Source organism: Scyliorhinus canicula, chromosome 9 (genome assembly GCF_902713615.1).
Source record: "Scyliorhinus canicula chromosome 9, sScyCan1.1, whole genome shotgun sequence".
Lineage (NCBI taxonomy): Eukaryota > Metazoa > Chordata > Chondrichthyes > Carcharhiniformes > Scyliorhinidae > Scyliorhinus > Scyliorhinus canicula.
The window spans coordinates 110,800,509-110,816,661 of record NC_052154.1 but is presented as its reverse complement, the minus strand read 5'-3'; the positions used below and the strand labels follow the sequence as shown (position 1 = coordinate 110,816,661).

Genomic DNA, 16,153 nt, shown 5'->3' with positions numbered 1-16,153 from the left:
TGGTACAGTGGGATTGTTTACACAGGGATGGGTTTGGTACCGTGGGATTGTTTACAGTGGGATGAGGTGTGATACAGTGGGATTGTTTACAGTGGGATGGCGTTTGGTACAGTGGGATTGTTTACAATGTGATGGAGCTCGATACAGTGGGATTGTTTACAATGTGATGGAGCTCGATACAGTGGGATTGTTTACAATGTGATGGGGTTTGGTAGCGTGGGATTGTTTACAATGGGATGGTGTTTGGTACAGTGGGATTGTTTACAATGGGATGGGGTTTGGTAGCATGTGATTGTTTACAATGGGATGGGGTTTGGTACAGTGGGATTGTTTACAATGGGATGGGATTTGGTACAGTGGGATTGTTTACAATGAGGTGGGGTTTGGTACAGTGGGATTGTTTACAATGGGATAGGGTTTGGTACAGTGGGATTGTTTACAATGGGATGGGGTTTGGTACAGTGGGATTGTTTACAATGGGATGCGGTTTGGTGCAGTGGGATTGTTTACAATGGTATGGGGTTTGGTACAGTGGGATTGTTTACAATGGGATGGGGTTTGATACAGTGGGATTGTTTACAATGGGATGGGGTTTGATACAGTGGGATTGTTTACAATGGGATGGGGTTTGGTACAGTGGGCTTGTTTACAATGGGATAGGGTTTGGTACAGTGGGATTGTTTACAATGGGATGGGGTTTGGTACATTGGGATTGTTTTCAATGGGATGGGGTTTGGTACAGTGGGATTGTTTACTGTGGGATGGGGTTTGGTGCAGTGGGATTGGTTGCAATGGGATTGTGTTTGCACTGTGGCATTGTTTAAAATGGGATGGGGTTTGGTACAGTGTGATTATTTACAGTGGGATGGGGTTTGGTGCAGTGGGATTGGTTGCAATGGGATTGTGTTTGCACAGTGGCATTGTTTAAAATGGGATGGGATTTGGTTTGGTGAAATTCTCTCCAATTTTATCATGAATTGCGGGTATATAACACTTGTCATGCCTCTGGACATTGTAAACATGCTAGAACTAATTAAGTTCTTTGTAGTTCTTTAATGTAATTTGCTGTGCTTGATATGCAGTAAAGTTACCCTTAAATATGGGTGTGGGTGTGAACGGGCATTCCAAGATTTAGTGAGAGTGTGGGTTGATGGAAACAGGGAGGGGACATGAAATGTAGGTGTTGCTATCCCAAGAGGTAATCAGTTGGATCCAGCAGTGGCAGTGTGCTGGAGAATTTAATCTGTGTGTCTGCAGCACCAGTTTTCTAATCCGCTACAATCATTATCAATAATGTTGTGATCCACAAAGGCAAGGGCAGCAAGAAAATAACCAGCTTTCATAATAATACAGCGCGTTTCTAGATGCCAATGAAATTCTCTTGATGTCCAGTCATTGTTGTAATGTAAGAAATGTAGCAGCCAAATTGCATTGCTACTTGGCAAGCTCCCACAAACAGCAATGTGATCATGACCAGATGACCTGCTTTTAGTTTTGCCTGTTGCTAGTTGACAACAGCAGGAAATCCATTGTAAATATCGTTCTTCCAGGCTTTCTGGTCCAGGGATGTACCTAATCTCTCAGCCATATAGCTGGCAGCATTCATAGAATCATTGAATTTACAGTGCAGAAGGAGGCCATTCGGCCCATCGAGTCTGCACCTCTACCCAAGCCCACACCTCTACCCCATCCCCATAACCCAGTAACCCCACCCAACACTAACGGCAATTGTGGACACTAAGGTAATTTTGTTTGAGTAGTCTCCCCATGTTTACGATGGATATTCCCTCAACATTTGTATTGCCAAACACATGGAAATCGAGCATTGAAAAGTTTGGAATTTGAAATGCGTCTGTTCACAGTTGAATTGATTTGAGGGTGGCACTGTCAGGCTTGTGATAAATGGAATATGATCTGTAATCTGGTAGATACGTGCTTGGGCCTGTTCAAGATTCCATATCTTCCAGAGTCACAGGCAGGTTAAGATTTAGTGAGTGGGTGGGTTGATGGAAACAGGGAGGAGAGCTGAAATGTAGGTGTTGTTATTTGGAAGGAATTGAGGGACAATCTGAGCCATTAGATTGAACCAGCCAAGGTCTACTCTGTGTATTGTCCTCCCCTCCACATAGCAACAACAATGTTTGGCCCGCTTGAATAGGTGCTGGAAATTTCCTGAGGCTTGTTTTGTTTGCAGTGAGAATGAAGGATGGCTCGGAAGTTAACCTTGAACAGTTGGTAGCTGGAACTCCCCTTTCTGAACTGATTTGATTGGTCTCAGCTTCTTGCGGGGGGTGGTGGGGGTGGTGGAGTTGTGGAGAGTTAGTTAGGAGGGAAGCAAGGTGGGAGGCTCTTGTCCTGAACATCATCAGGGAAATCCGAACTAATTTCAGAGCACAGAAATCTGGCGCAGGTATCGTTGAAGCTCTTTGTGTGAAAAACAAGATATAGTCAAGTCTGAAACGAAAGAAAAAATGCTGGAAAATCTCAGCAAGTCTGGCAGCATCTGTAGGGAGAGAAAAGAGCTAACGTTTCGAGTCCGATGACTCTGTCAAAGCTTTGACAAAGAGTCATCGGACTCGAAACGTTAGATCTTTTCTCTCCCTACAGATGCTGCCAGACTTGCTGAGATTTTCCAGCATTTTCTCTTTCGTTTCAGATTCCAGCATCCACAGTAATTTGCTTTTCTTCTTTTAGTCAAGTTTGAATATTCTCCAAACCAAACTGTTAATAAATGCTTCATAATCAATTACCTTTAATTTATTTTGCTGACTTCAACCTGAACCAGTGCCTTCAGGGTGTTATGTTGTCATTTGGATCGAGTCTGGTTTCTAGCCTGTGGTCTTCCTACCACCATTGCATTCCCTTCCTGTATATCATTCTGGGTAACCTGACAACATTAACAAAAGGTTCTATTGGCATGAAGAGCCAATTGGTTTAGAGTCTAGGGGCAAGGAATAAGGATAAATGGGCCATTTTCTGATTTACAGGAACTGACAGTCATATCCCCCAGACGTTGATGCTAGGATCCAGCTTTTCCTTCTATACATTCGTGTTCTGGATTTGTGAATGTAGATGATCCTGCAAAGCTAGGCGAAATTGAATTGTGAAGAAAAGAGAAAGTTGTAAAGGGAAATAATCTGACAGCAGGTAGAGTTTCTCATAAAGTGTGAGGTAGTAGAGCTGGGGCCCAGAATGACGATGGAAATGCAGTCTAAATGGGAAAGTACTGGGGATGAAGTGGTGGTAGGGTTGGTGATGAACAAAGGAGCTAAAGGATGCAAACACTCGTTTCTGAAAGCTAACTTGCATGCTCCAACAGCTATCAAAATAGTTTTATCACAAGAGGAGTCTAGAATATAAAATCATGAAAATACAGTCGGACTCTGCTGGGTCACTGTCTGTGCGGAGTCTGCACGTTCTCCCCGTGTCTGCGTGGGTTTCCTCCGGGTGCTCCGGTTTCCTCCCACAGTCCAAAGACATGCAGGGTTAAGTGGATTGGCCATGATAAATTGCCCTTAGTGACCAAAAAAGGTTCAGAGGGGTTATTAGATTACGGGGATAGGGTGGAACTGAGGGCTTAAGTGGGTAGGTACAGACTCGATGGGCCAAATGGCCTCCTTCTGCACTGTATATTCTATGTTCTATGACTCCAATAATACCACAATGATCTGCCAGCAACTGTCTACTTCACCTCAATATGGTTAATTTGCTTTTCTGTTCGCTTTTCATCTCCTGTAGGGATTTATCAAAACATTAAAGTTGAACTCTGCGCACAGTTATGGTATCATGGTCTCTGAATCCCTCAGTGTATTACATGATAAGGACCCACTCAAGAACTGCATGTAATATATTTTCTGTTCTTCATTCTCCAGATATTAGTATGACTACCAAGGCTGGCATTTGTTGCCGATCCTTAGTTTCCCTGAGAAGGTAACTGTGGACTTTCATCTTGATTATTTTCTTTTTTTTTGTTGTAAATTTAACCCAATTATTTTTTTCCAATAAAGGGGCAATTTAGCGTGGCCAATCGACCTACCTGCATATCTTTGGGTTATGGGAGTGAGACCAATGCAGACTCGAGGAGAATGTGCAAATTCCACAGGACAGTGACCCAGGCCAGGATCGAACCCGTCCTCGGCTCCGTGAGGCAGCAATGTTATTTCATCTTGATTATTGCGAGGCCACTCATAGGGGAGTTAAGAGCCAACTACGTTGGTGTGAGATGCGATTCACATATAGCCCAGAAACGGGGAATAGTTTTTTTCCTCAAAGGATATGAATGAACCTGATAGCTTATACTTGTACCAGTTTAGTTTGAACTTCATTTAAATTCTCAAACTGTAGTGACGGGATTTGAACTCCAACTTTCTGGATTAATATTCCAATAATATTGGGATATTGTGAGACCAAATGCTAGCAAAGATTGTCTTTGAGCAGTGATAAAGTTGTCGGAGAAAACAGTAAACAATTTAAAGCAAATACCTGCTGCTACTCCAATTTTAGATATTGCAGTAATATACAGGATGTAGGAATAAATCAGCTTAGCGGACAACAAAATTCCAGTTGTGCGATCATAATAAGAAAGGTTAAAACAGCCAGTGTGAGGTGTACTTCAGCAAGAGATTTGTGTGGCTGTTAAAGGCGCATCTAACTTTGAACAGCACACTTGCTGCTTTCTGTGTGCCTGCTAAAGACAAGCCAGCTTTAATGGAAAGGTTGGAGCCCCTGCTGAGGATGATGTCATACATTTCTCATGTGAGAGTTGTCTGTGTTTTTGAATGATTTTTAAAATCCTGTGGTAGGAAACTATCTGGGGTTCTGTAACATGGATTTAGTGTGTCTTGGGGAATCGTGTGAAGGAAAAGCACTGACTGTAACATTAAGGGCAGACAACCTGAAGGGTGAGAGGAGCTGCTGTCTGAGCAGGATGTTGGTCTGGACAGTACTAACTCTGCTTATCCTCCAAATGCCAAGTGCCTTAGCTCTTCCGAAAGGTAAGGCTCAAACAATTGAATGCATGAAAGTACCTTTAGCTCAGCAGTACAGAGTCAACCAGCATTGGATCCGAGCAGCAGTGAGCTGGAGTGTCACAGGGAGCTCTGGGCAGGCTTGAATCAGGGCTTCATATGGAGCTCCAGGCAGCATTGAAAGGAGCTTTGAGTAGCATAAAACAGGGCAGTCAGGCAGGGCAGAGAGCTCGGAGTAGCAGTGAGGCAGGGTAAGGAACTCGGAGTAGCAGTGAGGCAGGGCAGGGAGCTCAGAGCAGCAGTGAGGCAGGGCAGGGAGCTCAGAGCAGCAGTGAGGCAGGGCAGGGAGCTCGGAGTAGCAGTGAGGCAGGGCAGGGAGCTCCGAGCAGCAGTGAGGCAGGGCAGGGAGCTCCAAGCAGCAGTGAGGCAGGGCAGGGAGCTCAGAGCAGCAGTGAGGCAGGGCAGGGAGCTCAGAGCAGCAATGAGGCAGGGCAGGGAGCTCAGAGCAGCAGTGAGGCAGGGCAGGGAGCTCGGAGTAGCAGTGAGGCAGGGCAGGGAGCTCGGAGTAGCAGTGAGGCTGGGCAGGGAGCTCGGAGCAACAGTGAGGCAGGGCAGGGAATTTGGGTAGAAGTCAGGCAGGGAGCTTGGAGTAGCAGTGAGGCTGGGCAGGGAGCTCTGAGCAGCAGTGAGGCTGGGCAGGGAGCTCTGAGCAGCAGTGAGGAAGGGCAGGGAGCTCGGAGTAGCAGTGAGGCAGGGCAGGGAGCTCAGAGTAGCAGTGATGCAGGGCAGAGAGCTCGGTGTAGCAGTGAGGCAGGGCAGAGAGCTCGGAGTAGCAGTGAGGCAGGGCAGGGAGCTCGGAGTAGCAGTGAGGCAGGGCATAGAGCTCAGAGTAGAAGTGAGGCAGGGAGCTCGGAGTAGCAGTGAGGCAGTGCAGGGAGCTCGGAATAGCAGTGACGCAGGGCAGGGAGCTCGGAGCAGCAGTGAGGCAGGGAACTCGGAGTAGCAGTGAGGCAGGGCCGGGAGCTCGGAGCAGCAGTGAGGCAGGGAACTCAGAGCAGCAGTGAGGCAGGGAGCTCGGAGTAGCAGTGAGGCAGGGCAGGGAACTCAGAGCAGCAGTGAGGCAGGGAGCTCGGAGTAGCAGTGCGGCAGGGCCGGGAGCTCGGAGCAGCAGTGAGGCAGGGAACTCAGAGCAGCAGTGAGGCAGGGAGCTCGGAGTAGCAGTGAGGCAGGGCCGGGAGCTCGGAGCAGCAGTGAGGCAGGGAACTCAGAGCAGCAGTGAGGCAGGGAGCTCGGAGTAGCAGTGAGGCAGGGCAGGGAGCTCTGAGCAGCAGTGAGGCAGGGAACTCAGAGCAGCAGTGAGGCAGGGAGCTCGGAGTAGCAGTGAGGCAGGGCCGGGAGCTCGGAGCAGCAGTGAGGCAGGGAACTCAGAGCAGCAGTGAGGCAGGGAGCTCGGAGTAGCAGTGAGGCAGGGCAGGGAGCTCGGAGCAGCAGTGAGGCAGGGAACTCAGAGCAGCAAGTGAGGCAGGGAGCTCGGAGCAGCAGTGAGGCAGGGAACTCAGAGCAGCAGTGAGGCAGGGAGCTCGGAGTAGCAGTGAGGCAGGGCCGGGAGCTCGGAGCAGCAGTGAGGCAGGGAACTCAGAGCAGCAGTGAGGCAGGGAGCTCGGAGTAGCAGTGAGGCAGGGCAGGGAGCTCTGAGCAGCAGTGAGGCAGGGAACTCAGAGCAGCAGTGAGGCAGGGAGCTCGGAGTAGCAGTGAGGCAGGGCCGGGAGCTCGGAGCAGCAGTGAGGCAGGGAACTCAGAGCAGCAGTGAGGCAGGGAGCTCGGAGTAGCAGTGAGGCAGGGCAGGGAGCTCTGAGCAGCAGTGAGGCAGGGCATGGAGCTCCGATCTGCTGTGAGCCATTGCTTCACACACAACTATAAACAGTAGTCAGACAGAGCTTGGGGATCTGTACAGCAGAGAGCCAGAACCTTAGATGGATTACTGAGAAGCAGTGACCTAGGGCTTCAAATCGCACTCTGAGAAGCAGAGAGCCAGGAATTAGCATTCTTGAGAAGTAGAGCTCCCAGCTTTAGCTGTCGATATGGCCCAGAGCATTGCCGGGTACGTGGCTGCGCATGCACACGGCAGCGGCCTGCAGCGGCCGTGCCGTGCTTCATGTTGAATGCAGCCCACGGACCCGGACTGCAAAAATAGAACCCCACCCCTGATGCGACCATCAATTCACGTGAATCAGAGAGATGATGTAAACTGTGGCTTTAATCGACTAGAACAGTGCCTGCCTGGGACTGCTCTGCGAGTTAGAGCCGCCTACAGGGCAGCTGCTCTTTATACCTCCCCTCAAGAGGGCGGAGCCAGGGGAAGAGCCACAAGGGCACCAACATGATACATTCTGTGTAATATCGTTCAATGGTCCATCGGTGGAGCCCACATGGGCAACAGCATGATACAGTGTAATACAGTGGTGAATGTTTAGTACAATACGTTCACCACATTCACCCCTGTTAAAAAAATTAAGTCCGCCGGGGATGAAGGGTTCACAGGTTCCGTCTGTCTGGTGCCCTGCTCGTTCGCTGCGATCACCGGAGCTCTGGTATCGCAGCTGGCCAGGATGTCGAAGTCATCGGTGCGGGCATGGGTGGTGAACTCGCCGGTGCGGGCACAGACGTGGACTCCGGGAGTGTGTCTTCTGGAGCTTCATTCCTGTGGGTCAGTGAAGGGGGGAGGAAGTATAGGAGGGGGTGTAGAGGCCATGTAGGGGCAGGGGCGCTGGTCGGTGTAGGTTTGGGGGGGGGGGGTAGGTTGGGGTGGTGGTAGGGGAACCTGCGGGTGCCAGGTCCCGGAGGGCGACCATATCTTGTCGGCTGTCGGGGTGTTCTACGTGTGCATACTGGGGGTTTCTGTGAAGGAGCTGGACCCTTTTGACCAGGGGGTCGGACTTATGGCTCCTTACGTGTTTGCGGAGTAGGATGGGCCCCAGTGTCTTCAGCCAGGACAGAAGCGAGACCCCGGAGGTGGCCAGGAGGACGGCCTTCCAGACCATCGCGTTCTCCCTCTCCACCTGCCCGTTTCCCTGGGGGTTATAACTGGTAGTCCTGCCCGAGGCGATGCCCTTACCGAGCAGGTACTGACAGTTCATCGCTCATGAATGACGAGCCCCAGTCGCTGTGGACGTACGTGGGGAAACGGAACAGGGTGAAGACACTATGCAGGGCTTTAATGACGGTCATGTCAGGGCAGGGGATTGCAAAGGGGAAACGGAAGACCTCATCAACGATGTTAAGGAAATACGTAGAGGTGAGGGGCCCTTTTGAAGTCAATACTGAGGTGCTGAAAGGGCCGGGATGCCTTTACCAGGTGGGCCTTATCCGGTTGATAGAAGTGCGGCTTACATTCTGCGCAGATTTGGCAGTCCCTGGTCATGGCTGTGACCTCCTCGGTGGAGTGGGGCAGATTTTGGGCCTTGATGTAGTGGAGGAGCCGGGTGACCCCGGGTGGCAGAGGTCCTCGTGGATAGCCCGGAGTCGGTCGTATTGCACACTGGCGCACGTGCCGCGGGACAGGGCATCTGGGGGCTCGTCGAGCTTCCCAGGACGATATACTATATCGTAGTTATAGGTGGAGAGTTCGATCCTCCACCTCAAGATCTTATCATTCTTGATCTTGCCCCGCTGCGTATTATCAAACATGAAGGCTACAGATCGTTGGTCGGTGATGAGGGTAAACCTTCTACCAGCGAGGTCATGCCTCCAGTGCCACACAGCTTCCACGATGGCTTGGGCTTTTTTTTCGACTGAGGAGTGTCGAATTTCGGAGGTGTTGAGGGTACGTGAAAAAAATGCTACTGGCCTGCCCACCTGGTTAAGGGTGGCGGCGAGGACGACTTCTGACGGCGCGCTCTCCACCTGGAAGGGGACGGACCCGTTCACTCCGCACATCGCGGCTTTGGCAATATCTGCCTTGATGCGGCTGAAGGCCTGACGGGCCTCAGCCACCAGTGGGAAGATGGTGGCGTTGATGGCGGCCCCCGTCAGTCGCACATGTCGGGCGGCGAGGAAGATGGCGTCCAAGACGGCGGCCCCATGAGTCGCACGTGGCGGGCTGCGTGGGCGACGATGGCCAAGATGGCAGCCCCTGTGAGTCACACATGTTGTGTGGGCTTGAAGATGGCTGCCCCCACGGACAACACGATGCCGATGATGCGTCCGGGGGAGGGGGGTGGAGCCGGCAGGCACGCAGCCACATTGCGGGGTCTGCGGGCCTGTGAGTCTGAGAATCGGGTCTGTGATTTTGAGGATTTGGACCTGGCCAGGCAAACCTTAGCGATATGTCCCTTTGTATCGCTGCAATTTGCATTCCGAGCTGGGCAGCGCTGCCTGGGGTGCTGCTGCTGGCCGCAGGAATAGCAGGGCAGCCCCCCCATGTTGGGCAGGCAGCTGCGTGGCACTGGCCTGGGGTACTCTCTGGTCAGGGATCCACGAGGGGGTCGCGTGATCAGACGCGACCGCGTTGAGTCTTTGGAACGCTATTTCTAGGGAGGAGGCTAGCTTTACCGTCTCTTCCAGGTCGAGGGCACCTTTCTCAAGTAGGCGCTGTCTCACGTAGTTGGACCTGACTCCAGCCATGTAGGCATCCCGGACGGCGAGGTCCATATGTTGAGTGGCCGTAACGGCCTGGTAGTTGCAACTTTGCGCAAGGACTTTGAGGTCGCGTAGGTACTCCTCCAGTGATTCCCCAGGGCGTTGGCAGTGAGTATTGAGGAGGGGCCGCGCGTACACCTCGTTCACTGACCTTGCGAATAGGCGCTTCAGTATCGCATGGGTGTCTACATAAGTGGAGGCTTCCTCGAGTTGTACAGAGATTCGAAGGCTCACCTGGGCGTGGAGAAGGCTCAGCTTCCGATCGTCGGAGATGGAAGGCGAGGAGGAGGTGGCAAGGTAGTCCTCGAAACAGCGGAGCCAGTGCGGAAAAATCCCTTTGGCCTCCACGGTTTGTGGGTCAAGTTCCAGTCCGTCAGGTTTGAGTGCCAATTCCATTGTGGTGTTGTAGTCGATTAAATTGATGCGGCCATCAATTCACGTGAAGCAGAGAGATGATGTAAACTGTGGCTTTAATCAACTAGAACAGTGCCTGCCTGCGACTGCTCTGCGAATTAGAGCCGCCTACAGGTCAGCTGCTCTTTATACCTCCCCTCAAGGGGGCGGAGCCAGGGGCAGAGCCCACAAGGGCACCAACATGACGCATCCTGTGTAATATCGTACAATGGTCCAGACAAAGCACGTGTACTATTGATCTCTCTGCCATGGAAAGACTACCTCTTGATCATTTGGTGAATTCAGAATTATAAATGTTCTCAGTATAGAATGTAAACCTAATGTGCTTCTGTTAAAAGGTGTTTCTTTTGTCTTCTGGATGTTGTTTGGGAAGCTTAAGGATTACTTCGTGTTGTATTCTTTGGGGGTTATATTTGAATTGATGGTTGCTAAGATGTTCACTGTGTATGTTTTAAAAAGGTTAACTTGAGTTCATAGAATAAACATTGTTTTGCTTTAAAGAATACTTTTCGATTTCTGCTGTACCACATCTGTAGAGTGGCAGGGAGATCAACAGTACACCTGCTTTGTCTGGCTTCAGCTCCAACATTGAAAACAAAACTAAATCACACCCTGCAGCAAACAGCCTAAAACGAAAGTAAAAAGCTTACAGACAGCCCAGCTCCACCCACACTCTGACATCACTGATAAACACTCATTTCTTAAAGGTACTCTCACATGACAATACAACTTTTTGTGTGCTCCCATACCACAATCTATGATACACTTTGGTGTTCTCTAAACCCTGGTCCATAACAAATTTGGGGCTCGTCCGGGATAAAAGTCGATCTATTGGATTGGCTCAGTGAACTTAAAGACAGCTGAGGGATGAGTATATTGTAGTTGCTTTTCAGGTGTGGTAGTCTAGTTTAAGTGGGGAGTGTGTTGTGGACAATGGCTCTTTCAGAGGCTCAGAGTTTTTTGGAGGTGGTGACGGTCACACACAGTACCTTACAGACCCAGAGACTAAAAGCAGACTGTTCGATTTGGCAAAAACATTGCAGTTAACATTACCTGACAAAATGCAAAAAGATGAGGTAATTATGGCAGTGGTTAAGCATTTAAAGTTCCCGGAGATACAGTTTGACTCATTGGAAATGGCAAAAATTCAGTTACAAATTAAACAAATGGAACATGAGAAAGAATTAAAGCAGCTTGAATACAAAAGAGCGGAAAAAGAAAGAGAGAGGGCGGAAAAAGAAAGAGAGAGGGAGGAAAAAAGAAAAGGAGAGAGAAGAAAGAAGAAAATAAAGAATAGCCCCAGCAGAACAAAAAGAAAGAGAAATACAGATCAAGGAAGGAGATAAAGAGGGAGAGTTTGAACTTCAGAAAATGGCTATGAAACATGACAGTTTTTAAAAATTGTCAGACGTTAAGGGAAACATACAGTTGGACGATAGTGATGAGGAGAGTGAGAAAGAGCGTCAAAGTCGAAGGCTTGGTGAAAATCTATTTAAATATGTCCAAGAATAGTCAAGGTTTGATGAGAAGGAGGTTGAAGTCTTTTTCATTTCATTTGAGAAGGTAGCTAAGCAAATGAAATGGCCACAGGACATGTGGGTATAACTGATTCAAACAAAGCTGGTAGGTAGAGCTAGTGAAGTGTTTGATCACTACCGGAGGAGGTATCTGGGACGTTTGGGGAGGTGTAAAATCCATCTTAGGTGCATATGAACGAATGCCTGGCGCCTACAGACAAAGGTTTAGAAATTTAAGGAAAGAATTTGGTCAAACATACATGGAGTTTGAAAGGCTCAAACAGAGTAATTTTGATAGGTGGATAAGGGCTTTGAAAATAGACAAAACGTATGAAGCTCTCTGAGAAATTACACTTTTGGAGGAGTTTAAAAATTCAATTCCTGATGTAGTGAGAACTCATGTGGTAGAGCAGAGGGTTAAAACTGCGAGATTATCAGCAGAAATGGCAGATGATTATGAATTAGTTCATAAATTATAGCTTGGTTTCCGACATCAGTTTCAGCCTGTGAGGGATAGAAACTGGGCACATGAGAAATACTCAAGTGGTAAAGGTAAAGGTGATCTGATGGGAGATAATAAGGAGAGTGTCTTGTTCTGCTCTAAGTGTGTGGCATAAGCGGCTTCCTTGTGGTGCACTTGACAAAGGAAGGTTCAGATAACTTAAACACATTTATTAAACTATACACACTTCTATTACTCGGGTTCGACATTACTGCTAATCCTACTATAGCTATCCAGACTGACTAACTGGTCTGCTACAATCCACGTGGTGGGAGTGATATTGAATCAACCCTGTGTCTGTACTCACTGACTGTCTCCACTGGAAAGAGGCAGATCATGTGTGTGGTGTCCTTTATATATGGGTTGGTGTAATGCCCTCCTGTGGTCATGTCACCTCTGTGTGTATCGTGAATGCCCATTGGTCGTGTCATATCTAACTGATCTATTGGTTGAGTGTATTGTGTGATGTCTCTGGTGCTCCCTCTAGTGTCTAGCTAGTCTACATGTATTTACATTAACCCCTTGTGTATTTACAGTGATGCACATCATCACATCCCCTCTTTTTTATATGTTACATATTTTCTGTACACTTTAAGAAAATTGAACAAAAAACAGGTAGATAAGTTAAGGTATATACAAGTCATGGGAACAGTGATGAAACAATAAGTTCAAATCATATGTGTGAGTCCAAAAACCATCAATCATCATGGTCAAATGTCTCTCTTGGTTATGAACGCCATTAACGTCCCTGTGCCACAGGAACCAAGAAGTGGTCAAATCACTTCACTGTCTGATTTGGAGTCCCTTCTTTTTTCGATGTTTGTGATGGTGATGTTGGATGGCATCTTGTAGCTGATAAGGTGTTGACGTTGAAGAGGTACCATCAACAGTATCATTCGATGTCATGTATGTGTCATGTGTTGAAGTTGGATAAGACTGTACATACTGGTTCTGGCCAAATGCTGTGCAGGAAGGGTGATCCTGATGAGAACTGTTGAAACTCGTCGACTTGGAAACAGAATCGCTGCTCGCATAAATACCGGGTGATGGTGTGAAACCAGAGCCTTGCATGTGATAGGAATATGCCGTTTGGCCAGGCTGGGTGCAGCAAATCCTGGGCTGTAACTAAGGCATCTAGTCTGTAGTGCAGATTGCGCTTACGGTAGTCCTCCTTCGGTCTTGATTCCATTCATGGGCAATCCGTGATGCTGGCCTGTTTGAGAAGATGCTGCATAGACTGCTGGCTGCTGCATTCCTGAATACTGGGTTTGTCCAGCATAAGCTGTCATTGGCTGCACTGCTGGTGTGGAAATAAATGTGTGGATATAGCTGTGGTGAATATTGGTGTATTCCTCTTGGACTGTAGCCACTGCTTGTTATTACTGATCCAGTGTAATTGTTAAGTGATCCATCTCCTGTCGTTGTGGCATCTGCTATCACCCTGAGTGTGCCATCACTGAGGTTGCGGTACTCCCTGTCTGGAGTAAAGTCCGGCTTATGTGAATCAGAGTCGGCGTTTTGTTGCTCCCCATCTGGAGTCTGGCCTGTTTCACCTGAGTCAGTGTTGGTTTGTTGATGCTCCCCGTCTGGAGTCTGGTTTGTGTCACCTGAGTCAGTCGTGGTTTGTCGGTGCTCCCCGTCCGGAATCTTAGCACATTCACTGGAGTCAGCTGAGATTTCTTGAAGCTGCATGTCTGAAGTCTGAACATGCAGGAATGCATTGACTTGTGGAGAGGTTCGAGCGAATGAGGTTGGATGTATTGTGGTGTCACCGGAGTCACCAGTGGTCTCACAGTGAACGTCAAGTGCCTCTGTACACACTAGCTGAGGTCTGTCACTTTGCACATCTTGTATGGGAAGTGGGATGCTGTCATCACTCGTCTCACATACCATGGGTGGAGCCTCAGTAGCTGCTTGTTGTTCACTTGGGTTGCGTAAATTGTCAGAGTCTTCATCTGGTGGCGCAAACAATGTGGGTGGACTGTCATTGTCTTGCTGTTGTTCTTCACTGGAGCATGATAGACCGTCATGGTCATCCTGCTGTGCGCTGGAGCGTGGTGGAATGTCATGGTCTTCTTACTTTAGTGATGGAAAGGGATAGGTATATACCGCAAGGCAAGAGTCATATCTGGGGGAAAGGCAATTATGATGCAATGAGGCAAGACTTAGGATGCATCGGATGGAGAGGAAAACTGCAGGGAATGGGCACAATGGAAATGTGGAGCATGTTCAAGGAACAGCTACTGCGTGTCCGTGATAAGTATGTACCTGTCAGGCAGTGAGGAAGTGGTCGAGCGAGGGAACCGTGGTTTACTTAAGCAGTTGAAACACTTGTCAAGAGGAAGAAGGAGGCTTATGTAATGATGAGACGTGAAGGTTCAGTTAGGGCGCTTGAGAGTTGCAAGTTAGCCAGGAAGGATCTAAGGAGAGAGCTGAGACGAGCCAGGAGGGGACATGAGAAGTCTTTGGCAGGTAGGTTCAAGGATAACCCTAAAGGTTTCTATAGATATGTCAGGAATAAAAGAATGACTAGGGTAAGAGTAGGGCCAGTCAAGGTCAGTAGTGGGAAGTTGTGCGTGGAGTCCGAGGAGATAGGAGAGGTGCTAAATGAATATTTTTCATAAGTATTCACACAGGAAAAAGACAATGTTGTCGAGGAGAATACTGAAATACAGGCTACTAGACCAGAAGGGCTTGAGGTTCACAAGGAGGAGGTGTTAGCGATTCTGGAAAGTGGTAAAAAAGATAAGTCCCCTGGGCCGGATGGGATTTATCCTAGGATTCTCTGGGAAGCTAGGGAGGAGATTGCTGAGCCTTTGGCTTTGATCTTTAAGTCATCTTTGTCTACAGGAATAGTGCCAGAAGACTGGAGGATAGCAAATGTTGTCCCCTTGTTCAAGAAGGGAAGTAGAGACAACCCCGGTAACTATAGACCAGTGAGCCTTACTTCTGTTGTGGGCAAAGTCTTGGAAAGGTTCATAAGAGATCGGATGTATAATCATCTGGAAAGGAATAATTTGATCAGAGATAGTCAACATGGTTTTGTGAAGGGTAGGTCGTGCCTCACAAACCTTATTGAGTTCTTTGAGAAGGTGACCAAACAGGTGGATGAGGGTAAAGCAGTTGATGTGGTGTATATGGATTTCAGTAAAGGTTCCCCACGGTAGGCTATTGCAGAAAATACGGAGGCATGCGATTCAGGGTGATTTAGCAGTTTGGATCAGAAATTGGCTAGCTGGAAGAAGACAAAGGGTGGTGGTGGATGGGAAATGTTCAGATTGGAGTCCAGTTACTAGTGGTGTACCACAGGGATCTGTTTTGGGGCCACTGCTGTTTGTCATTTTTATAAATGACCTGGAGGAGGGCACAGAAGGATGGGTGAGTAAATTTACAGATGTCACTAAAGTCAGTGAGTTGTGGACAGTGCAGAAGGATGTTACAAGTTATAGAGGGACATAGATAAGCTGCAGAGCTGGGCTGACAGGTGGCAAATGGAGTTTAATGCAGAAAAGTGTGAGGTGATTCATTTTGGAAGGAATAACAGGAAGGCAGAGTACTGGGCTAATGGTAAGATTCTTGGTAGTGTGGATGAGCAGAGCGATTTCAGAGTCCATGTCCATAGATCCCTGAAAGTTCCCACCCAGGTTGAGAGGGTTGTTAAGAAGGCGTACAGTGTGTTAGCTTTTATTGGTAGAGGAATTGAGTTTCGGAGCCATGAGGTCATGTTGCAGTTGTACAAACTCTGGTGCGGCCGCATTTGGAGTATTGCGTGCAGGGCTGGTCGCTGCATTATAGGAAGGATGTGGAAGCATTGGAAAGGGTGCAGAGGAGATTTACCAGCATGTTGCCTGGTATGGAGGAAGGAACTTATGAGGAAAGGCTGAGAGACTTGAGACTGTTTTCGTTAGAGAGAAGAAGGTTAAGAGGTGACTTAATTGAGGCATACAAGATGATCAGAGGATTAGATAGGGTGAACAGTTAGAGCCTTTTTCCTTGGATGGTGATGGCTAGCACAAGGAGACATAGCCTTAAATTGAGGGGCGATAGATATAGGACAGATGTCAGGGTTAGGTTCTTTACTCAGAGAGTAGTAAGGGCGTGGAATGCCCTGCTTG

The 16,153-nt window shown here is 48.5% G+C and overlaps 1 protein-coding gene across 1 annotated transcript in view; it reads left to right on the top strand.

Annotated features, from left to right (window-relative positions):
* The first annotated feature begins 4,834 nt into the window (after positions 1-4,834).
* The window catches only part of pamr1 (peptidase domain containing associated with muscle regeneration 1), a 271,328-nt gene continuing 260,009 nt past the window's right edge, over positions 4,835-16,153 (top strand). The window contains exon 1 of the mRNA XM_038807396.1: positions 4,835-4,994. Coding sequence (XP_038663324.1) covers positions 4,928-4,994 — 67 coding nt within the window. The 5' untranslated portion in view covers positions 4,835-4,927. The remainder of the gene's footprint in view (positions 4,995-16,153) is intronic.